The 24,573-nt window shown below is 43.3% G+C and overlaps 1 protein-coding gene and 1 non-coding gene across 2 annotated transcripts; both read right to left on the reverse strand.

Moving 5' to 3' along the window:
- Positions 1 to 1,074: 1,074 nt before the first annotated feature.
- RANBP1 (RAN binding protein 1) lies at positions 1,075 to 24,562 on the reverse strand. Its single transcript, XM_061602341.1, has 6 exons — positions 24,304 to 24,562; positions 11,367 to 11,503; positions 10,018 to 10,175; positions 9,130 to 9,258; positions 7,793 to 7,858; positions 1,075 to 2,843 (listed from the first exon to the last, which is right to left on the reverse strand). Exons 1-6 carry the CDS (start codon positions 24,316 to 24,318, stop codon positions 2,722 to 2,724), a joined length of 627 nt encoding a protein of 208 aa, XP_061458325.1. The 5' UTR covers positions 24,319 to 24,562; the 3' UTR covers positions 1,075 to 2,721.
- On the reverse strand, positions 4,388 to 4,535 carry LOC133373583 (small nucleolar RNA SNORA77). The gene has a single exon (XR_009759710.1). It is a non-coding gene; the product is annotated as a small nucleolar RNA SNORA77 (small nucleolar RNA).
- Positions 24,563 to 24,573: the final 11 nt, after the last annotated feature.

Raw genomic sequence — 24,573 nt, forward strand, 5'->3', positions numbered from 1 at the left:
TAGCTGATTGATCAAGTCACTGTTCCCGTTCCTACTTCATAGTATTATTCAGTTCTGTAGAATCTTTTACATTTGCCAAGGCATTGTAAACTACAAAGATAATCTTCCTGGAATTTCACACTGCACTTTTATCTATAAAAAGATACCCACAAACTCGCTTTAAAAAGGACAAATTTTAAAAAAAGCTTGCAGCACTGAAGTCAGTAATACCAATTTGATAGTGGAAACCATAGCTTCAAATTGCACTAAACAGATTCAATCCAGTTTCTAATTTTAAAAAATTTAGTTCATAACATCCTACTTTAGTATACTTTATTTTTCATAGAGGGGTTCATGAAACTCTTCCATCTGCATAGAAATTAACACACAAACACCTCCTCCTTCCTCTGCATTGCAAAAGAACTATGTGAACTAAAGTCTAATATTCAAAAAGCACTCCATCTTAAATATTGGCAGAGTTTTATGATCAGCAAATTACGCAGTAAAATCATGTAACCTGAATGGGTTAAACAGTTGTAAATAGCCATCAGCACAAGGCAGAGAGTGTGAAGAAGTACACAAATGTGAACACGTTTGAAGCAAAGGCCTGGTCACTGGCATCAGAGAATTGAGAAAGGCACATAAAGATGCAGCTTGTTGCCATCTTCTACTTCTTTAATATCGGCCTATCAATGTTTGCTGTTTCAAAAACTAAAAAAAAGCAGGAATAATGATAAAATTTAAATTTATTTTGAAGTTAGTTTGGTGAGTATAATGTATACCTCTGAAAACATAGAATCCACTTTTGATGGCTTTTACAGATGGAGTATCTGAAGAGCAATAGACAATGCCCTTTTACTTTGAAATGTGTTGCTTTCGATTATACTGGCAAGAGTCTTAAAGAGATTTGTTGAGGTATTTCCACAGCTCTCCCTGCCCTAGCCCCAGTAGAAAGGTCCAGAGAAATTCTGTCTTGACTGACTCAAGTGTAAGAGTGAAAAATGACAGAGCAAAACACTATGCAGCTAACAGTATGCATTATGATGCACAAAGAACAAGAAGAAATTAATGAACACACATCAAAATCCAGAACAATTATTGGAAGCAGAAAAATCAAGGAAGTGTTTATAGTTCTAGGTAAAGACAGAGGATGCATTCTAAATCCATTACATTAAATCTAAGTTTTTCCCATTCAGTTTAATGAGAAAAGGCTTGCATTCGAAGTGTTGTGCATACTGTTACAGATGAGGAAAAGGAATGTTTTACATCTACATACACACACTCACTCAAGATACAGTATATGTGTACATTAGGAGGCTTGGATCTTTAAAGACTGCACCAATTATTCTCACCTCTTAAGTATGTTAGACAATCTATGCTGAGTTCTGATGGAACCACAGTGAACAAGAGTGGAACGTTATAAATGGATAAAATGGACTGTGATGGAGACAAGCCCCAATCCAGACACACACACTTGTGCAACCAGGACCTGTATGCAGGAATATCACTGGTATTGCCAGCAATGATTATCTGTTTTGCAGTATGATCATAAGCCTGTGTGCTGAATGCTAAGTCAGTCACAAACGCCGTTTGCCGTACCTGGATGGGGATCCGAAATGACTTACATGTGGAAAAGAGCTTCCACATAAGATAGCTCATGCAGCAAATGCAAACAGAAGTACCATTTCTAATATCAACAGAACATTTTATCTTAGGTGTATGACTAATGTCATACACATTAAACTCTTTTAATAATGTTCAATTTAGCCAACAAAGTTCTGTTATTTTAGTTGATGGAGCTGAGTTCAAATTTTGATGCATATTCTCAAAGATGCTGAATGTTCTATTTTCCCAGTCTGAAGTCCCCTTAGATGCATCAATTCCCCCTGCAGAATTGGGATATGCTATCATTAAGACAGAACAGGATATGCAATATACTAGCCTTAATATTTGTGTTAAATGGACAATTTAGACTTAAGATTTTATTAAGAGACCGTAGTTAACAACTTCATGTCCCATCCATACCACAAACTGCTCATGATCCATGCGCTGCACTGAGAATGGATTCTGAAATAGTGTAAGTCTTGCATCTCTGTCAATCAGCATCATTTTCAGTCACAAATTCAAAACACACATTCTGCTGTGCTCCATCATCTACAAGTGCCTGTTAGACATCACAAGTATGTTGAAGTACATAGCTGGCCATTGTAGGATGACAATACATTCTAAGGGGCATGCCATTTTCTGTAATAATGTTGCACAAAACACGTATTCATTCACTCAAACCTCACTTACAAGGAAAGAATAGAGTATCTTGTTTCAGTCATTAATTTACAGCTTTCAGTCACAACATATGAGAAACATCTTTATTACCTGCACTTTTTCTATTGGTATAATTCAGTAATACTACATCTCATCTAAAGATATGCACTCAAAAATATAACTCAAGGTAATAGTTGCAGTCACACATATGAAGTATATAGAAAACTCAGTTCTGTCCTTTGATACCATTTTCACACCTTTATTCACTCTCTTGGATGACTATAAATAAGTGTTTCCACTATGGAAAAGAAAGTTTAGCACAGTACATTTTCATGACTGGGGAATGGATTTTTTTTTCTGAAGATTTCTTCAAAAAGGGCAAAAGTTAGAAAAAAATTTGAATGTTGGAGTACAGTTCTTTATAAAGTCCCTTGTAAAAATTAAAAAATTAAAAAAAGAAAACACAAGGCCCAAGATGATTTATTGCTTTTCTTCAGTTTTCTCCTTGACTTCTTTCTCAGATTCTTTGCTCTCTTCCTTTACAGAAAGTTCTTCTAGTTTCTCAGCAACTTTCTCAGCACTATCATTTTTGTCTGTTCCTGCTAAAAAATGTTTTAAGACATCATTAGAGAGTGCAGTAGAAATAAGAAATAATGTGTTGAAAAGATGCAAGAGAACAATATACTATTTTGTATGGTGTTGTGCAGGACAGTGTGCGAGTGCTGGATGTGGGTGACAGATGCCCAGATTCAAAGCGTCTACATTTCTGCTTCACCTACCCAACAGGGTTATTATAACATGCAATACCCCAACCCATGTATGCTCCCCAAGTTCCTTGGAGGAAGGGCAGGATCCAGATATAATAAAAAAGATACTTTGGTTAGGAAAAAGCTATGTGGTTACAAGCCCATTGATGGAGGGAGAAAAAGGCAGACTTCCCCAAAACAGCTGTCTGAAGAAAGGAGATCCCAACTGAAAGCTGCATTGCAACACTAAATTTCTGTGTGCACTCATCGCAGGTACCAGAGCACTAATGTTGCAACCCAGATCCCTATCATCAGTCTGTTCCAAAGTTGCCAACTTCTTGCTGCCAGGTCCTTATAACACTCCAATCACAAGCAGCTGAATTTTTTTAAAAAAATCTGTAAGGTTATATTATTTGAGACCTAGACACTCTCTGTTGGAAATATTTCTGCCGGCATGCCTCTTTGTTCATGCCCTCACAGAAAATAATCTGCAGGGAAAAATTAAAGATTCACAATCTTAAAAACCATGGACTCTGGAAGAGCGGGGATTTTTCCTCACTGCTGAAAAAAATTGTACTGCTAATAAATGTTTTAACTGCAAAGCAACTTACTATTCCACTGTAATTAAGTGCTGCAAGAAATAATTTTGGAATGTTTTGCCACATGGATGAATCTATATTCATGGAGAGCTATGATACAGTTATACAAGTTTCTGCAAGACCTGCTCCCTGCATTTCTGGCTGATTTCCACCTGGCCTGGAAGGGTGGGGCCCTGTCTCTCTCCAGCTACAAAAGCAGCAACTGCTGAAGGGGCCAGAGACCATCTACCTGTGTGAGTTTCTGCAAGACCTGCTCCCTGCATTTCTGGCTAATTTCCACCTGGCCTGGAAGGGCGGGGCCCTGTCTCTCTCCAGCTACAAAAGCAGCAACTGCTGAAGGGGCCAGAGACCATCTACCTGTGTGAGTTTCTGCAAGACCTGCTCCCTGCATTTCTGGCTAATTTCCACCTGGCCTGGAAGGGCGGGGCCCTGTCTCTCTCCAGCTACAAAAGCAGCAACTGCTGAAGGGGCCAGAGACCGTGTGTGTGTATGTGTGCGTGAACCTGCTGCTCGGGATGTCTATAGACTACTGGGGTTTTGTTTAGTATTATATGTTACATTTTACTCTATGTTATATTTTAGTCTATGTACGCCGCCTAGAGTGGCTGTTAATTCAGCCAGATAGGCGGCCTAGAAATAAAATTTTATTATTATTATTATTATTATACAAAAACAGAATGCTACAACTTTTGAAGAATACCTAAAAATTCAGGATATTAAGTTTACAGGTTTAACACTAAGAGCCTCTTGTAAAAAACCTGAACTTTAAACTGTAATTAAAACATTTCCATACCGCTATTCATCAATAATACCAGAGTGGCTGTACCAAGATCAATTGAAACAGACTTCCACAAGTAGGGAAAGTGTTCACAACATCCTGGATTATTACTGTAGCAGACCTAAAAAGCACCTTGACTGAATTTTGCAGTCAGGCACAGAGTGAGGCTGCCAACAAGCATAAAAACAAAGATTACTTACTTATTAACCATGGGCCTGAACTCTTTTAAGAACCTAAAAGCCCTGTGGGATCAGACCAAAGGCCTATCTAGTCTAGCGTTGTTATCACATAGGTCAACCACATGCTTATGCGAGGCCTGCAAGCAGGACCTGAGCACAATAGCATTATTTCCCTTGTAATCCACAGAAAATGGTATTCAGAGGCAGGCTGCCTCTAATAGTGAGGGTAATATAACTATTATGACTAGCAGTCATTTATGGTATCCTCCATGAATTTGTCTGATATTCTTCTAAAGGCATCTAAGTTAGTGGCCATCATTCCATAACTATATACTGTGTGAAGTACTTCCTTTTGTCTATCCTGAATCTCCATTAGAATTGTTAAGAGGAAGCCACAAAAATCCAACTGATCCTTGATCATAGATATTGAGTTACTTACTATATGGTTATCTGCCCTCTGGTTGCAAGCTCTCACATCACCACTCCAGTTTCCCAGTAACTCTTGCAGGGCAGAGACATCAATATGATGGCAGAGATTGAGATGTCCTGTCTACTGCGGCCAAGAATCACTGGTCAGAGGGATGCCATTTTTTATAGTGTCCTTATGGTGACCAATGTCCAGTTTGACTAGTGAGTGAAGCGTAAATGCACTGAAACCTTTTCTTTAAAAGAGTAATAGTGAGGCCCACTCCCACACTCAGACATGGAAAAAGTAGTGTGCCATTGCTTCCCTTCTCTCGTGCCAGAGAAGGAAACAAGGAAGGCCCTTCAAAGAAACAGAAATAATTTACAGGCAAGCTAAGAGCGGACTGGTGCAGTCAAATCTCACTGAGTGCATCCCATTGATAGTAGAGTGCCATGGAATTTCTCCAAGATAAAGGGCTACAGTAATAGACTTCCAGCTCACATATAACATGTCATGCCAAATTTACTTCATAAATTAAAGAACGCTGAGTAGAAAGTGAACATTTCTTGCTTGTGGAAGGTGTGGATTTGGATTTAAAGCCTGAGCCACATATTCATATCATATGAAACACCTGTGATATCCTGGATGGTCTTAGTTTGACTTGAATGGCTGATGGTTTCAATACAACTCAAAAACTAGCACTGTCAGAAAGGCTTACAGGATGCTGAAAATGTGAATTACTTCAAACAGAAAGGTTCTCTCTTTCAGTTACTATAGCTGAGGATGCAATTTCCTAAGAATCCCCTTTTACAACGAGAAAAGCTATTATCCTATCTAGAGGTGATGAAACTAGCTGCTAAGAAACAGATTTCTTGAAAAGACTTTGAATGTAGAAGTAATAGTTTGTAAGACACTTCTCGGTTTTTTGAGATGTGCTGAAATTTAAAGAAGTTTGTGATTTACCAGAACAACAACATACTTGGGCCAAGGGAAAATTTAAGACTGGAAAATGTCAATTCTGCAGGGTATTTCTTAATTACATATTGTCTTATAATATTTTCATATTAGTTGGTCTTCCTTTTCTGGTTTATAGATTAAAGAGATGTTTTTCATTTTTTTGACTTTTATAATAAAGCAAGTTTATTTTTTCTGTTAACGTAGAACATGGTTTAGCAGACATTGGCTGTGTTTGCATGTTAACAAGAAGCCAAGAACCGTGGCTTAATAAACCATACTGTGCACAAGATGTGTGTTGGGGCACGCAGTTCTATTCCCACTTTGTGAAAACAAATCAGGAAAGAGATAATTTAGCACTGTGTCCAAACTCAGGATTGTTGTTTGTTTCTTCCTGTAACAATCATGTCAGTTCTACATGATTTGAACCAGCGCTAATTAGTTTTTGGGCTCAAGTGTTGGTCTCATGCTTGAAAGCCTTTAAAGGCTTGGGACCTGGGTACCTTAGGAACCACCTTCTTCCATATGTCCGTTCTCACACACTGTAATAGTAATCTGGTGCCCTGTTCTAAATTCTTTGACTTTGGGATGTGAGGCTGGTGTCAGCTACGGTTAGCAGGGCCATCTCTGTTGTGGCACCTTATGGAATGCCTTGCTGAGCAGGTCTGTCAGGCCCCATCACTACACTGCTTCAGGCAGGTGAAGCCATGGGTTTTTAAAAAGGCCTTTGGCTAAATGTGTAATTTTTGCTGGCTCAGTTTTATGTTACTTTGTGCTGATGAAATTTGTTAAATAGAATAGCTATTGTTTACTGATCTGAATGTATATTGGGTATGTTTTGTTTTTAAACAGACTATATTTATATTACTGTTTGTTAGCTGTCTTGGGTCATTCTGGAGAAATAGGCAGCACAGAATAATAAAAAAAAAATTCAAACAAGCCAGGCTTGCTACTCAGCCTTAAACCAAGATTTGTTGCTGGCTTACGAATCCTGGTCTGTCAGGGAGAAACAATCACAACCCCAAGGCTAGACACAAAGCTAAACCATTCCCTTCTTGGTTTGTTTACCCACTCACATGAAGCAGGAGTAATCAAGCTGCATGCTTTAGTACGGAGCTCATAAACAGTAGGGTTTATTAAGCCCAGGTCCTTGGCTTACTGTTGCATGAAAGCAACCAATGTGAAATGTGAAAGCAGCCAATGCATCAAAACGAGTTAGTCACCACTGGATATGCAAAACATCACATTCTGGACTTCTTGCTCAAAGACCATGCATCTTGTTTCTACTTCCAATTGTTCTCCAAAATTACTGTTTGTTTAGCAAGTGTAATTTTAGTATCTAACCTGAAAGCCAACTTGTTTATTCTCAAACCAGCATATAAGATGGTGCCAAAAATGCCTAACTTGCTTCTTTCTTTGTCTATGGCTTTGAATAAAGTTAACTAAATTTTATTTATACGGCCAACTGCCTGCCTGCCCTTTTGGAAGGAAGACATTCTTAAGTAGCTGTAAGTCATTTGGCCTGAGATGCAAAAATGAGAGTGCTCATGTCACTTTTTGACATGGCCAAGCTGTAGGGTATGGTCATGAAACTCTAAAATAAGGTAAATAACAAGGCAAGACAGCAATGCAGAAGTTCAGAAGTGTTTAGTTTTGAAAATCAAAGGGAAAGGAAAGAAGAACTCACTGCAAGGCCTCTTTATCTCTTGCATTTCTGCCCTGGTACATGCATGAAAAATAAAGGATCTAATATTTGGTATACAGTACATATATAAAATGCTTTGTTTCTCTGACTAATAGGAAACCTTTGCGGAAATGTTTCCAGACTCTTTACTACAGTATTCCTTTATCAGAAGAAAAATAGCAAGAATTAATCTGACACTTCTTACCTTTCTTTCTCTTCTGATCAACCTCATTCCTACATTCTTCAAACTTTGCCTTGAATTTTTGTGCATCTTTTTTAAGGAAACAAAATATCAAAGTGTGCTGCAATGAAACACAACTTAAAAGTAGTAACATTTGTCACTGCTAGCTTAAATTGCCTTGATAAAAAAAATCCTCATCTTCTTCACATCTAAACAGTACCTGTGATTTAACAAAGCCACAGGTACATACGCAGTCTAGAGTGTGTCTAAATTTCTGCCACACTTTATAGGCAAGAAACATTTCAGTATAAAATGCACAGTACCTCTTTTGCTAGGCAAGTAGATGCAATGGAGATTTGTATCACACGCCCTATCTAACAACTAGATTTTTAACACCAGAGTTCACATACCAGCATCATGGACATATTTTTTAAAGAACAAGAGAGTTAACACAAGTGATTGAAATTCCTTATAAAGACAGTACATTGATATTATTGTACTATCCATAAAACAGAACTTGTCAGTTATACTATAGTATGTTAACATAAATGGCCACTTGAGGTCACTGTTGCTCAGTGCTAGACTGAGAAGATTCATTCATAAGAGAAAAATGTACATTTTTATTCCACAGGCAATAGTCCAGAAAGCCAGAAACAAAGGACTGTGGCTGGCTTGCTCCCACCCCCAACTTCTGCTCCCACCCCCAACTTCTGCATCCTTAAATGCCAACCTGACACCATGCCCAGAGAACAAGGCTGGGCTCCATGTCCCTGGATTTACTTAATGACTTACACACAACACCTAATTATGCCTCTCGCTGGCACAGAACAAAAAGGTGACAACAACATAAAACCTGAAGAATACTAAGGTGATAGATTAATAAACCAATACGTCTATTAAAAGTGTCTTCTAACAGCAACATTTGGCTAGGACACAAGAACAGAATACAAAAATCTTTGTTTCCATTTGTTAAGCAGCAAGGATTTCAGAAGTTCTAAAGTCCAAATCCAAAAAGCAAATGTGGCATATGGGTGAGAAGCTGCCACTTAATTTGCTGTTTTCTGTCTCACTTATGATTTCCATAATGTCACCCATCATAATTCTTTGCGACAGAATAGTCCTTCAAGACTGCTTCCTTTGTAGATGTCACAAGTTAGGATATGACCTGCTTCCTGAGGCCTCAGTCAATCCTGTCAAAGTATTAAAAGTTCTAGCATAGAGGATGGTCTGTTTCATAATACAACTATTATAAAATCGAAATGCAATGCAGAATATTCAGTTTAGATACGTGGTTGCATCTCATCATATCTACACACATATATGACTCTTAAGTGATCCAAATTAAGTTGCTTTTAACTTACTTTCTGCATTTAAAAACCGAATTGCCAAAAGTTCTGGCTTAGGACTTTCATCTGCAAAATCAGCATGTGTATTCCACACCCATGCCCTGTCACTTCCCGCATTAGGCTTCAGCTCCATTAAAGGTGTAACTAGAGGGGGAAAGCAAGGGGAGCGGAGGAAGAGAGAGAAAAAGAATAGCTGGGCACAGGGAGTACAACAATACAGCCTCTGTCTGCCTGAATATATGTACCACATTAGCAACATACAAGATTGTTAAAATGTGCATTTAAGTTCTAATCTAACCTACAGAGGAATGAATGCAAGTCTATTTAGGTATTATCCACAATTAAGAATGCATTCCAGAATCTTGCCAATACCTTTTAGAACTTGTGTTCTCAAATCAACTGAATGGACCCTGGGTTTTGTTTTGTTTGCACATGATACAGTTCAGCTGCCTTGCCTCAAGCTACTTGCATGTTTTTGTGGCTTGTATCTCTTGTCTACTGGTGGCATACTGGGATTTGGATTACATGAATCACTCTATGGGGATTGTATCTGCAGGGCTTTGGCTAAGAGAAGGTGGACTATGCAGCTTCTCGATCCCTTCCACCTCCAATTCTGCAGGGGTGAGATCCAACATTACACCAGTGGATGAGACAGAACTTGCCCTTCCTCTCCTCTGCAGCCCCCTACACCACCACAAACTCTTCTAGAAGGTCCCACACTACTCTGGAGCAGATGTTAGGGCACACAGATGGCTGGAGGAGGAAAGGGTCACCCTTGGTATTAGGAATATTGTCTCCCTTTATGAGTACACTGCAGATATTCTATCTCCATTGTGTCCTTTGTTGTTATTGCAGCAAAATAAATTGTACTGTACCAGGACGACAGTGTACCAAATAACATACTATAATGATTTGCACAGATTTTTAGGGTTTTATCTCTCCTCATCAAGAGGCGAATGGTCCCCCTCTCTTTGTGCTTCAGAAGTTTTACATCACCAGTGCCTCGTTCTTTCCATTCGGGAAGATCATTTTCTGATGCAAACCGGAACAGCTTTGCTCGCCTTTGAGGGGGGGGAAACAAAAACAAGGCATGGTTTAGTTTACGCATGGAACTTCGTACCCAATTGTACACTGAATCGGGAAGTTAGCATGAATGTTCCGTGTGAACTGACATCCTATATGCTTTCCCTCCCCTAGACCATTTGCTTCCTCCAACATTTCTTCTCAAAACCACACTCCCAAGTTTTGAGGGAGACATACTAACCTTTACTAAAACAGCAGTACTAGGATTCTCGTTTAATATTGGCATATAAGAAAAAAGCTGCTGAAACAGGACAGTGTTGCTTACCTTGACTGTGTTTTTAATACAGTAGGCCCCACTCATAAGGCAGGTTCCGTTCCAGGCCCCTGCCAAAAAACTAAAACCGCCGGACAGTGGGGCCCTACTCAGCTGTAACGCCCAAGCTCCCTGCCCTACAGATGATCAGCTGTAGCGTGGGGAGCTTGCGCGCTCCAACTGATCGCTGTCAGCTGGAATGCGGTGGCTAGAGTTTCCTGCGCTACAGCTCATCGCCCCACTTGCACCGCCATATTAGCGGAACGCCGACAAGCAGGGCCTTACTGTATGTTTATATATTTTTTAGAGGATCACTGAATTTTATACTGATAAATCTGCTTTGGGACGTTCTGTTGTGGGATGGGATTCACAAACTCAGTGGGTGGTATTGAATGCTAGTTCTACTCAGAATAGACCCAATGAATCTAATTGATATGACTGAGGTTCATTAATTTCAATGGGCCTCCTCTGAGTTGGACTTAGTTGACTACAGCCTAATAAACTAACTAGGTCTTAAATTCACATTCCCTGGCTACTGATAAGAAACACTCATTTCAACCACAAAAAGGCAACTAACTTCATTCCTAGTTTCTAGGTTAAGCAGACAAACATTCAGTTACAAAAATAGCTATTCTAACACTGAGAACTGTTAAAGAATAAAACCTTAAGTTGTTGAATGTAGACTATCACATGCTTACAGTTTTGCAGTTCAAGATTTCTATCGCCATATAGAAAAAGTAAAGATAGCTGTATTGGCCCTTAAGAAAAAAATCCAAACTTTTCAGATATCATTTTGTGACATTTTGATGGCCCAATAAAAGTATTGCCCTAGCCAACATACATGCCCCTCCAGCATACTACTATGACCCAACCTAGAGTTTGGAAGTTACTGACCCGCCATCCTTAGTATACTTACATCTTAAAGAGTTCTTCCTCATCTTCCTCAAGAGTTTTGATCTCTTGCTCAGGAAGAGAAACTATGGGCTCAAACTGTGGGTCATGGTTAGAATCATCTACATTCTCAGTTGCTGGGTCATGCTCCTCATGTGTGGCCTGTGGAAAAAGTTACAGGAGAAACCTTATGATGTGTTGAAAACAAAACTGGTAAGACCTATCGTATTTAACTGCCTCAAAAGGAGCCCCAAGAATAAAAATGCAAGATTTTATGACCTGGCACATCTTTTACTCAACACTAAACCAATTTAACCCCAATTCTCTATTGTGCTAAGCAATCTAACAAGTATATACCTCAGTCTTGTATTTAATAATGAGCCTAGGCATGTGTGGTGTAGTGGTTAAGGTGTTGGATTACAACCCAGGAGACCAGGGTTCGAATCCCCACACAGCCATGAAGCTCACTGGGTGACCTCGGGCCAGTCACTGCCTCTCAGCCTCAGAGGAAGGCAATAGGTAACCCCCCTCTGAATACCGCTTACCATGAAAACCCTATTCATACAGTTGCCGTAAGTCAGAAGCAGCAGTTTGTTCTTACAGTAAACTGTGTTTCTTCATGGATGACAAGAGGTCTCTTAAGCGAGTAGTGTAGCTCCCCCTGCAGCTCACAGACAGGAAACACCCCAGCAAACGCTTTGCTCCTCCCCTTCTGCTGAGGCTCAGTTCCTTTCTTGTAAAGCTCTAGACATCAGCCTCAAGCACAACTCAGAAAGGAAAAAACATATAACCACAACACAACTTGTTAACAGAGAGCAAAGGGTGCTAAACACAAGGTCAACTGACCCAAAACAAAACAAAGAGAAAGGAGTCGTGGCACTTAATGACTCAGTCCCATCCACTGTACGTTTTACTACACGGGTGGGCCTTGGAGACCTCTTGTCATCCAAGAAGAAACACCATTTACGGTAAGAACAAACTGTTCTTCTCTCATGGATGACAGAGGTCTCCAAGTGGGACGTACTACAGCTGCAGACCTACGGTGAGCCTAAGGAGATAAGACCTGCTGTAAAACCCTACATCCAAATGAGGCCTCAGGCGAGGCCAGGATGTCAATTTTATAGTGCCTTGTGAACGTACTAGGTGTAGACGATATCGCTGCTCTGCAAATGTCTGAAATGGGAGCATTCGTGGAATAAGCCGCCGATGAGGCTGCAGATCTGGTGGAGTGTGCTGTAACACGTAAAGGAGACAACACGTGAAGTGCCTCATAGCCAACGATATGCATACCTTAATCCATCAAGCTATGGATGCACTTGACACTTTTTTCCCTATAGCAGCAGGATGGAATGATACAAATAGGGAATCAGATTGTCTAAACTGTTTGGTTCTATTAATGTACACTTTCAGTGTTCATCTAACATCTAAGGAGTGCCATGCCTTCCTTCTCAGGTGAGAAGGGTTAGGGCAGAAAGAAGGTAAGACTATGTCTTGATTTCTGTGAAAGGCGGTGTTGACCTTAGGAATAAAGTCAGGTCTTGTACGCAGCACTACTCGGTCCTTACGAAAGGTGCAAAGCTGCTTTTGAACCAATAAGGTCTGTAGTTCAGACACCGGACATGCCGTTGTGATGGCCACCAAGAAAGCAGTCTTGAACGAGAGCATTTTCAAAGAAATGGATCCCAGTGGCTCAAATGGTGCTTTTTGAAGAGCAGAAAGAACGTAGTGGAGACTCCATGTAGGAAAAAAATGGAGTGCAGGCGGACTGATTAAAGTGGCGCCTTGAAGGAAACATTTAACAGAGGATGTGAAGCCAGAGAGACAGAACCTGGTACTGATAGTACTGATGACAACGCTGACGTCTGCCGTTTCAATGTGGCTGGGTGCAGACCCATCTGCAGGCCTTCTTGTAGGAAAAGTAGCACATCTGTTAGCGCAGCTGTTTCCGGATCCTTTTCATGTTTGGCACACCACTGTGAAAAAAGTTCCATGTGTTTTGGTAAATGCGAAGTGTGGAGGGCCTTCTAGTGGCCTAAATGGTGTCCACCACTGCCACGGACACTCCCAATCTTATCAGTCGTGCGTGTTCAATTTTCACACGGCCAGACGGAGCCACTGGGGACCTGGGTGAAACAGAGGTTCCTGAGACTCAGTCAACTGCATAATGTCCAAGGACCAGGGACGTCTCAGCCAATACAGGGTTACCAGCACCACTTTGGCCCTTTCCAATCATATTTTCTTGACCCTGGATAGTAGTGGAGTATGGGGAAACGCATACAGCAACACCTTCGGCCAGTGGGCCGTCAGGGCGTCCACTTGTTCGGCATTCTGAGTCAGGAAATGAGATTAGAAATGGCGTAACTGGCGGTTTGTCTCTGATGCGAAGAGATCCACCTTGCACCTGCCGAATCTTGCCGGTAGCATGCGGAACACCTCCTTGTTGAGAGCCCATTCTCCTGGGAGCATCTGCTGCCAACTTAACCAATCTGCTGTTACATTTAGATTGCCTTGAATGTATTCTGCTGTGAGGGATGTTACATAGTATTCTCCCCGAACAGCATCACCATTGCCTCCGTGTGCAGCTTCAATGACCGTCTGCTGCCCTGCTTGTTCAAATGAGCCTGGACTGTCATGTTGTCAGTCCGTACCAGCACGCCCGGGTATTGCAGCAGTCCGGAGAAATGGCGGAGGGCCAGATGGGCGGCCCTCAGTTCCAGCCAATTGATGCTCTCATGTGTTTCCATGTACGTCCATGTCCCCTGAATGTGGTAACCATGATAATGTGCCCCCATCCCTTGAGACTCGCATCTCTGGTGATGACTGACTGGGGGGGTCTTGTAATGGAACACCCCTCTGCAAATGGAGCAGAGTCGCCCACCATCGCAATGATCTCTTTACGTGGCCTGTCAGGAGAACACATCGGTGTTTGCAGTGTGCTATGTCCTGCTGGAATCGGTAAAGCCACTGCAGTGGTCAAGAATGTAGACGCACCCAAGGTACAATGCCTATAGCCAATGACATCATGCCTAGTAGTTTGGTGAGCAACTTGACGTCTGCCAACTGACTGTGGGACATCGCGGCAGCCAGGTTCACAATCTTTTGAATCCTCTTGCCCAACAGGTAAATGAATTGATTGATCATATTTAGCATTGTCCCCAAGGTGTTGAATTCTCTGTAATGAGTTGAGTTGGCTTTTTTGGTTGTTCACTAAAAACCCATGGATGGTATCTGGCAGACCACATTTACAAGCCTCCCTTTTGAAGGATATTATCTACAATGGTTGACGTCTAATAGGTGCAACAAAGGTTCTGTGGCCCTAGTGGGTCATTATTTTGTTTGCAGAGATAGAGCCTACAAGTATCTTCCACCAAAATGGTCAGGAAACTGTTACATTGGCACAATTTTTCCAGCTGTGCAAGTACTGAGCAATCTACCAGCTGGACGCATACAAAATTACCGAGATATATCTGATACAGAAAGGTTTTTTGGTATAGCAATTCCCAGCTACAGGGTGTCTCTAGCTATGCGAGAGATTCGAAAGTTGGCCTGTTCCCTGGAAAAGGTTGCGAATGCAACTGATCTGGGGTTTAAGGCAATAAAAGGAAAAATGAAGGAAATTAGACAAATGGTATTACAAAATTGCCTAGCATTGAACTTTATACTATCTAGCAAAGGAGGTGTGTGTGCCCTAGTAGGAAAAGAATGTTGCACAAAAATTACAGATGCCTCTGGCACAATTGATTCCTAGATATAGTGATTCAACATGAGACAGAGAACCTACATCAACAAGACTCCTGGTCTTTTGAAGGATGGTTCAGTAACATTTTTGGTGGCTTGGTGGAGCCATTTTGCGGGCACTTCTTCATGTCTTGTTGATCCTGTGTGCTGTATATATTGTTTTTTAAATTGGAGTATGCTGTATTGAGAGCATTGGTACAAACTTAGGAAAGTGTGGCATAAACAATAGCATGCAGCACATGATGAAGCCGGATCATGGGGAAGACGTAGAAAAATTAGTATCTGAGGAAGATGCCAGGGCGAAGACTTTGAAGAAAGAATGGATAAGGCTAAGTAAAACAGAAGTAGAGTCAAAATTGTGTGAAGCTATTCTAGCTTCAAAGGGGGGAAATAATGGGGAATTTTATATATCCACACATATATAATCATAGATATTAAGAAGGTATATGTTTTATAATCATAAGGAGTTAAGCACTGAACTGCAGGCCTGTTAAGGCCCTGAGATTCAGCCTCCAGAGAACCCTGAATTTCCATAGGCCTTAAACAGACCTGTAAGCAAAACCTGTTGCAACAGCAACGGTCACAGTGATCTGTTTCCCTGCCAAATTTAGCTGGTGCCAAATTTGGCCGGTGCATGACTGACCATTATTAATTAGGGTATTGTTTAAAACAATGGGCATATAATCCATGATTGATATATTTTACTGGGAATAGGTAGAAATCACTTATATTTGATTCTTGTGTAGAGCAAGAACGCCGACTAGGGGAAAAAGCTTTACAGCAAAATCAAAGGGTTTAATAAGAGAAACAGTGAAATTTAAAAATTGATTTGTAATATAATCCAGTATGTCAACTTGTAATACTACATTATAAGTGTGTTTTATGACAAAAAGATATTCTTAGGTAGTATGCCTTCTTTATTTCTCTGAGGCTGAGAGACAATGGGTAGCCAGAGTCACCCAGTCTTTTCCCCTAGTCTGTGTGGTCCTTAAATGTAGCCCTGTGCTTTAATTACAATCCTTTCTCTATAGTTATGCATATTTTCACGTTAGGATTGGGATTTCTGAGAAAGTATAAGGAGATAAGAACCCCTATGGCAAAGGAATAGAACTGGGGGTGCTCATACATTCCCAAACACCCTAAGTTGAGGCAAACTTAACTCAAGGAACCTGTTCAAATATCTCCAGGAGTACCTGGGTCAGCGTGGCTGATCAGAACAATGAAAGTACAGGGATGCTTGAAAGCATTCACGATGGTACTGGCCTGAAAGAGCATTAGTCTTGAGGGACAGCACAACAATGGTGACATTAATGAGATAGACAGAATATTGGAATCAGCACTGGAGTTACCTAATGCTTTCTGATTGGTTTGGAACGATTGTAGAGAGGAGGAACTGTGATGTTATGTGGGAAGGATCTCGTGAGATTGGTGAATCACTGTCACATGCTGTAACTGTACTGTATAAAAGAGCTTGCACACAGTGCCTCAGAGCAGTCTCTCCTGGATGTTTCTGGGAGGCTGACCCTGCATATGCTTGTAAAGAATAAAGGCCTACCTTTTTGCTTCAAGCCTGTGTCCTCAAAATTTTTTTTGACCCCCAGCAAAAGATCCCAATGGAGAAAAATTCTCCATCATTTTAGGTGAGCCAGCACAATCTGGACATCTTCCCGAGCTTGATGAACCGATTTGGAACATAGAAGGAGATCGTCCAGACAAGGATAAACATGTAGACCTTGCAGCCTGAGGCTGGCCACTACCGTCACCATGATCTTGGTACACACCCTGGGAGCTGACGATAGTCTGAAAGGCAGCGCCTTGAACTGATAGCGGAGGCCATTGAAATGAAATTGAAGGAGGCAGCGATGTGCAGAGAACACGGGCACATGTAGATAGGCCTTCCTGAGATTTATGGAAGCCAGAAAATCGTGAGGTTGAAGGGCCTCCCTGATTGACGAGAGAGTCTCCATTCTGAATCTGTGTGGGGTCACAAATTGATTTAGAAATTTTAGGTCAAGCACCGCATGCCAGGATCCGTCCTTCCTCACTAAGAAGAATACTGAGTAAAGCCCTGAGAAACACTCCTCTAAAGGCACTTCCTCTATCGCTGAGATGTCTAGCAAGTAGCACATCTTGTTTGACATCGCCTGGAACTTCACGGTGGAACTGGGTACTGGAGAAGGAAGGAACCTGGCCAGCAGATACTGCAATAGCTCTATCTTGTAACCATCTAGAACCACTTGCAGAACCCATTTGTCCTGAGTGATCTCTCTCCATCAGTGGGAAAACTGGCTTAACCTTCCTCCCACTGGTGGCAGCCGAGCTGAGTCAGAAGCATTACTGTTTCTCCCTCCCTGGGCGCCCTTGACTGGGAAAGTTGTGGGAGAATGAGGATTGCGGAGATTTTCGGGGGAACCTGGATCTGTTCCATGAAGGACGGGAGCTTCTGAAATCGCGTCCTCTCCTGCTAGATCTGAAAGCATTAAAATTATGCAGAGACTGGAAGGAACCGGGGGGGGGGGGGGAATCTATATAAGCACCTGTCCTCCCTCCGTTGTGATGGCATGGTTTTTCTCTTATCCTTAGATTCTACTAAGACATCCTTTAACGCCACATCCCCAAACAGTTTTGAAGCAGAAAAAGGGACTGAAGCCAAATTTGCTCAAGAAGAGGCATCAACATCCCAGGGTGAAAGCCATAGGTGCCTACGAGCAACTACCGCTGCCGCCATGGCCCTGCATGAGAACTGGGTGGAATCCATAGTAGCATCCGTGATGAACATTAAGGATCTAGAAACCTTCAGCAGAGTTTTCCTCAGCCTGGCCGGGTCTTGGTTTGTATTGTCTAACAGATCCTCTACCCACAACAGGGTCGCTCTGGCGAAAACAGATGCAGACACAGACGCTCTGATCGTCAGGCATTAGCATCATGCAATCTTTTAAGGGCTAAGTCAGACCTATGTTCATTAGGGTCCTTCAGTTGTGCATCCCTGTCCCGGGGAAGTAAAGCCCGTGAAATCAGAGCGGAAATAGGGCCATCCACTGCTGGAGTGTGAAGTTGCTCCATAACCGCCGCTTCCAAAAGGTAAAACTTGTTGGCATAATTAATACCCTTTTTGCATTGAAGCGGGGTGTTCCTTTCAGATTTCATTAATGCTTTAACTGAGACTGGTAAAGGAATACACCTACTTGCCCTCATAGTAGCAGGTAAGACCATAGCACTCGCAGAGGGAGGATGCTGTAGCTGCTGTTGATCAGGTGTCAAATCAAGTACAGCCAACAAACACCTTGGCACACAAGGGAGGGAAATATAGGTCTATAAATGAGGAAACCAAGTCCTCACCACCTGAGCCATCACTCCATTCACCGTCATCCCATAAATGTTCTCCTTCCATATCAGGGAGACTTATCCTGTAATTGATGGACAGGAGGCATAGCAGAGCACAGCCCTCTGGCAGCTCTAAAAGGACTTGGTGATGCTCTGGCATCTTGTAACTGCACTCCTGCAAGTCTCTTTGCTAAGGAGGAATTTGGTTGCCTGTCACCCTGCCCAGGAGAACGAGGACGTTTTGAGGCTTCCCCTCTGGCTAGTTCAGCAGCCAAATCTCCTATCATGGCATTCTTGAGCTGCTGAATTACCTCAGGAGTAAAGAGGCAAGACAATGGGTTTTGCAAATGTGGTTGCTGCAAGAGCAAATTGGGGGGTGCAGAAAGACCCAGATGTGCTGGCCCGTCAGGAATTAATGTCATCATGTCCTCCTCCTCAGAGGATTGGGATTCCATATTTTGACCAACGCTTGGAGTCAAGCCCGGAGGATCTGGGGATTCAGCCCATCTGCCCTATTCCAACAGTCCCACAGCGGGGGCTACCACACCTCTTCGGGATACAGACGTGGAGGTTTGTGTGACATCGGGGGCTACTGCTCCCCAGTCGCCAGCTGTAGTGGCTAAATTCACCTCAGGGCAAAAGGAAACTACCGCCTCCCTGTGCCTGGCTGTGGCAGGGACATTTACTGCCTTAGTTAAGGGCAGATCTATGGGAGCTACTGCCTCCCTATGCCTGGTCATGGCAGTGGCAACTGCCTGAGTTAGTGATTGATCCACAGAGGCTACCACTCCGATCTCCAGAGCTAGCAGGTGGGAAAATAACTGAAGCGTCCAAATGGCAGGCGCTGTGGACGGCAATGCTTCCAAAATGGCGGGCGCTACTGAAGAGCCATTCACCGAAGCTCGCCTCAGCCCGGTAACAGTCGCTCACTCAGATACTGCCGCCACTGCCGCAGCCTCGCCCATGGCCGGACAGTTGACTGCCCCATGTCTGGAAGGGACCCCCTGAGCGGTCTTGTCAGAAACTGAAGCGGTTTGGCAATGAGACTTCAGAGAATGCTTGGAGGAGTGGAAACTGGTCGTGTCTACCGCTGAGCCATGGCCTGCCTTTTTAAAGTACTTCTTCTTCTTCACAGACTTATCCATATTAACTCTAACCAATATACTAATTTTTCTATTTTAACAGGAAACGAATAGAAATAAGAGAAGAGGCACAGAACAGTTACCAATAAGTAAGTAAACTACAAAGGTAAAACTAAGAACAAATGACAAAAAACAGTACGGTAAAGAGAGATCTACGAAAGGATGTACTCTGAGCTGAGACAGGAAACGAACTGAGTCTGAGCAGAAGAGGAGGCGCAAAGTGTTTGCTGGGGCGTTTCCTGTCTCTGAGCTGCAGGGGGAGCTACACTACCTGCTTGGAGACCTCTGTCATCCATGACAGAATCAACTTTCGAGGGCAGTCCATTTCCATTTCTAGGTGATCAGGAACTCCATGCTGATGAGTGAACTGGTGGTGGAAACTGACTGCTTGATTTTAATGCTAGCTGCAAAAGAAGGAAAAGCATCTTCCTCCAAAACCAGTGTGGAAACTCCGTGAGGTGGTGGAGGGGGGACATATTCCATCCCTCTTCAACTTGTCAGGTTTACAGCCCACACTTTCACGCTTGCCACAGAAGATGGTCCTTCCCCTCTTCTGCAGCCAGCAAGGAAACACAGGCTACTAGCCTTTTAGCAGGCTGGTTAATTTTTGTGGGTTTATTTACAAGATTGCTGTACACAATGCTGTTTATTCATAACAGCCTGCTGAGTTCATAACAATCACAGGTTGAAGCAGAAATCTTAAAAAGGGGTGTGCGTGCGCACAATTAACATTAATACTGTTATTGTTCCCAAGTCCAAACCACTCTTCAAAAGCTGAACCCAAATTGGTGGAAGATGCCTATAAGGTTGGAAAAGAGAAGATAACTGTCATAAGAGACAAAGCTCTGCACAAGGAAATGAAGCCCTATCCAGGCCCTATTATTTCTGATATTAACTAGGCTTTGCTCAAACTATCCCAAGTTTCTTTTTTCTTTACAGCTACAAAGCTTGCAAACTATATTATTATTGAATTTTGGGTGAATACATATGTGACAGAAGTATAGTGAAGGAGCTGACAATTTTCCTGGGTGGGATCCAGGGTTAAGGGAAGGATCAGGATGAGAGCCTGACTGGAGTAGATGGAGGACCATATTAACCTGGATAAGAGACAAGGCTAATGGGTGGATAAGTGGTTATGCTGAGAATATGGTCCAAGGGGTAGAGTGAGTAAAGGATGGGTGGATGATTAATCCTTTTGGGGGGGGTGCATGCGGCTGATAGCATAAGAATGGTTATCTGGTAATTATGTGAGGGGAGAAGTTGTGGGGTGTGTGGATAGGTGAATGTTGGAGATATTAGCCCAGAGAGCTAATGCTAGTGGGGCGGTATAAAAATTTAACAAAATAAATAAATAAATAATATGTGATAGCCAAGACGGCAACTGTTTTGAAGAGTAGTTGAGATAATGTTTAGAGAGGGATTGGGCCAGCATGTGCCTGAATGGGAAAAGCAGAGGGGAGGATGAGAAGGGCACTATTACATCAGTGATATAGGTAGGGGGGAAGGTATGACATTGGGAGAGGTCATCTTCAGTCTTCAGGACGATGGCTGCTCAACTGTCATGCCCTCTGGTCTAGTTGTGCTGCTTTTTAATGTCAAATCAGTTCAAGCACATCCATTTGATTGTGGACAAGGGAGCCAGCCTGACATGTATTACCAAAACCTGGGTGGGTAGAGTTGATCTGACACGGTTGTGCCCAGCTGGGAATTCCATTCAGCACCAACATAAGTTAAGGAATTGGGGGTGGGAGTGTTACTGTAGTCCATAGGGATTCCATCTCCCTCACCAGGAGACCTCCCCCATTGCCCCCTATGGTATCTAATGGGTTCCTGATTTTCTGACAAATGAAAGCTGGCAATCCTGCAGAGGCCTTGATCTTGCTGTGGAATGGGAGACGCAATGGGGCCAACAACATGATCACTCCTGAGCTCTCTCCAACATTGTGGAGCGTGAGTTGCTCGGTGGTATTCCCAGAAGCTTTGCTGCCTGTACTGTGTCCTCAAGTAATTGTCCAACAGAGCTTTTCCAAGTGATAAGAATTGATCATAATCTAAACCATAAGATGGGTGTCACATCCCTCAAAGGCCCACTGTGACAGATTTGCTTTGCACTTTGAGGATAAAATCGCTTATCTCTGTCACAACTTAAGATACCATTGTTATGACAATCATGTTGAGGTTTCCAATGCACTGTCTAGTCTGGTTTTATGGAATTAATTTTAGCTTTTGAGGGCATGGACACAGCACTTGGAATGGTTCAGCCAACCACATGGCTTTTGATACCACTGACCATGGTACCCTCTGGCCTGACGCACAGTTGGGAATTGGAGACATTGTTTCACTGTGGTTCTCTTCAAGTTTCACAGAGTGGCACTGAGTGACTTGGTCTCCTGACAATTATGCTATGGGGTGCCGGATTATGCTATGGGGTGCCGGAGGGTACCATCTTGTCCCAATGATGTTTAACATTTATATGAAGCCACTGGAAGTGGCCATTAGATTTCCTCAGTATGCTGATGACATGCAACTCTATTTCTCTGTTACATCTGCCGTTCAAGTCCAGAGCCAGTGCCTGAATGCAGTAATGGGCTGAATGAGGGCCTATGAGCTGAAACAGAAGTCCTGTGGGTGGGTGGTTCCTAGGCCTGGGAACGGGAAAGTTCGCCTACCCTGAACAGGGGTTGAAGGAGCAGGAGTGTATCCTGCAAATATTCCTGGGGTCATCATTGTAACTGGAGGCCCAGGTAGATACTGCGGCTATGAGTGTCTTTTCCCCAGCTTTGGCTGTTACACCAGATATGACTATTCCTGGACCAGCAGTTGGCATGAAAGCTGCAGCTAATGCAAAAAGCAGTGGCTAGGTTGCTGAGTGGGGCATTCTACCATGCACATATTACACCACTTTGAAAGGAGTGGCAGTGGTTGTCAATATACAACTGGAACAGGTTTCAGTTTTGATCTACAAAGCCATAAACAACTTGGTGGACCAGCTTACCTGAAGGAGCGTATTCCCCCAAATCAACCTGCCCAGTCACTAAGACTGGCAGAAGAGGCCCATCATGGTTGCGCTGAGGCCTAAAGCTCTTTTCACAGTGACCAGTCTTTTCAGTAGTGGTACCCTCTCTGTCAAACCACCTCCACCCTGCATGCAGCAAGTGCTCTTTTTGGTGCTTGCTGAAAACTTATTTATCTTCTGAAGCTTGTACTGGCCACTAATACCTACTGGTTTCTTTTTAACTTAGCTGTGGTTGACCTAGAAGCCATTGTTTTGTTCTGAAAGGTAATTCTGTTCTATTTCTGTTTTTTATCATTACTTTGTTATTGCACATGAAGTGACAGTACAGAACAACAAATAAATAACTGAGATTTTAACAACAGGGGATGGGGGTGCCAAGATGTGCTACCTTGTAGCAATGTGAGGTATCAGAAGAGGTAGAGCTGCCCCAATGTAATTTCATTTTTATTTATTCATGGAAACCACCTTGGGGGGTTAAGGACAGAGGACAGAAATCAAATTAAAACATACACATGTATTACTCCTTTAAACAAAGCTTACTCTCAGGCAAATGTGCGTAAGTAAGGTAAGTTATTAAAACTGGTATGATCAAATTTTAGATATGGGTACACACATGCGGTTGAGTTGGACTTAGAAAACATCCACATCATACATTTAAAGCACTACTATACTACATTAACAGACTCCCGGGAACTGTAGTTTGTTCAGGCTGCTCACCTCAGACCTACAATTCCCAGCACCCTTAAACTACAGTTCCCAGGATTCTCTATGACTATTAAAGCGCTTTAATAGTATAAATAATGCTTAGTAGTGCTTTAAATGTATGGGGTGGATGTGACCTAAGTAACTATTAAATCCACACTGGGTCTACAGCTATGTTTTCATTACATTGGATTTTTCTGCTTAACTTCCACTCTTCATCACATTTGTTGTGTCATGCCAAACATCATCAAAGAAACACCACCACCCCTTTTTGTGTACTGGAACTGCCAATGGCCCTGAACACGGCCTCCATGGGGCGTTCTCCTAGCTACATGGGTATATAAAGTCTCAGCCCTATTGAGAAGCCATCGCAGCATCAACCTTTCGTGTGCTGCGAAGGCCTGTGACCTTAAGCATGGGCAGATAAGGGGGCATGCAGCACGGCGGCCTTAGAAATACTATCGAGAAGACATCACAGCGGCCACAAATCCGGCCTTCCGCGGAAGAAACGAGGCTGGGCCACGGCGCACGTGGGGCGGGCAGGGTGGCCGCTGAGGTGGGCCGCCTCCTTCCTCCGACATCACCTCATGGGGAGATCTTAACACCCTCGGGATCAGAGGCGGGCCCAAAAAAGGGGAGGGAAGACCCCCAGACACACACAAAACCCAACCAACATTGGGAGCGCCACGTCCCAAGAAGCAGGAGCCACCAACCGCGCGCTACACGTTGCTCCTGCGGGCCTGCTGCCCGCCTTGCAGAAGTAGAGGGAAGGAGGAGGAAGCCCGGGCCGGGGAGGGGGGGAGAGAGAAAAAGAAACAGCTACCGGGCACCACTGCAGCCGCCCACTAGCCTGCCGCGGAGGAAAGCGGAGAGAAAAACGGGGTGGGGAGGGCGCACGAGGGGCGCCAACGGACTAATAAACCCGAGGGGGGTGCGGCGGCGGCGGCTCAAGAGCGAGGCCTGGTCACAAGATTCTTCCCCCCTCGACTCCGAAGCTCTCCTGCTGCCTCGCTCGCGCTTTTGTCCCGCCACTCTCTCACCTTCGTCTCGGCCATGGCGTGGGCTCTTTACACGGCCAGGCTTGGAGTCGTCTCTCGTCGCAGCTAGTGGTCGCCGCCGCCTCGCTTTCTTATTTTGGCCCTCTCGTCCTCGCTCCCGCCGCCGGCTCGACTTTTGCCGCCTGACTTGCTCCTCGCTGGCTTCCTCCGCCCGCCTCCCGGCCTACACTTTCTGCCTCGCACGCTCCCCTCAGCGCTCCGCCTTCTCCTCTGTCGTCGCTCGCGCTCCCCGCCCCCTCCCGCGTTTTCCCC

The sequence above is a fragment of the Rhineura floridana genome, chromosome 19 (genome assembly GCF_030035675.1).
Source record: "Rhineura floridana isolate rRhiFlo1 chromosome 19, rRhiFlo1.hap2, whole genome shotgun sequence".
Classification (NCBI taxonomy): Eukaryota; Metazoa; Chordata; class Lepidosauria; order Squamata; family Rhineuridae; genus Rhineura; species Rhineura floridana.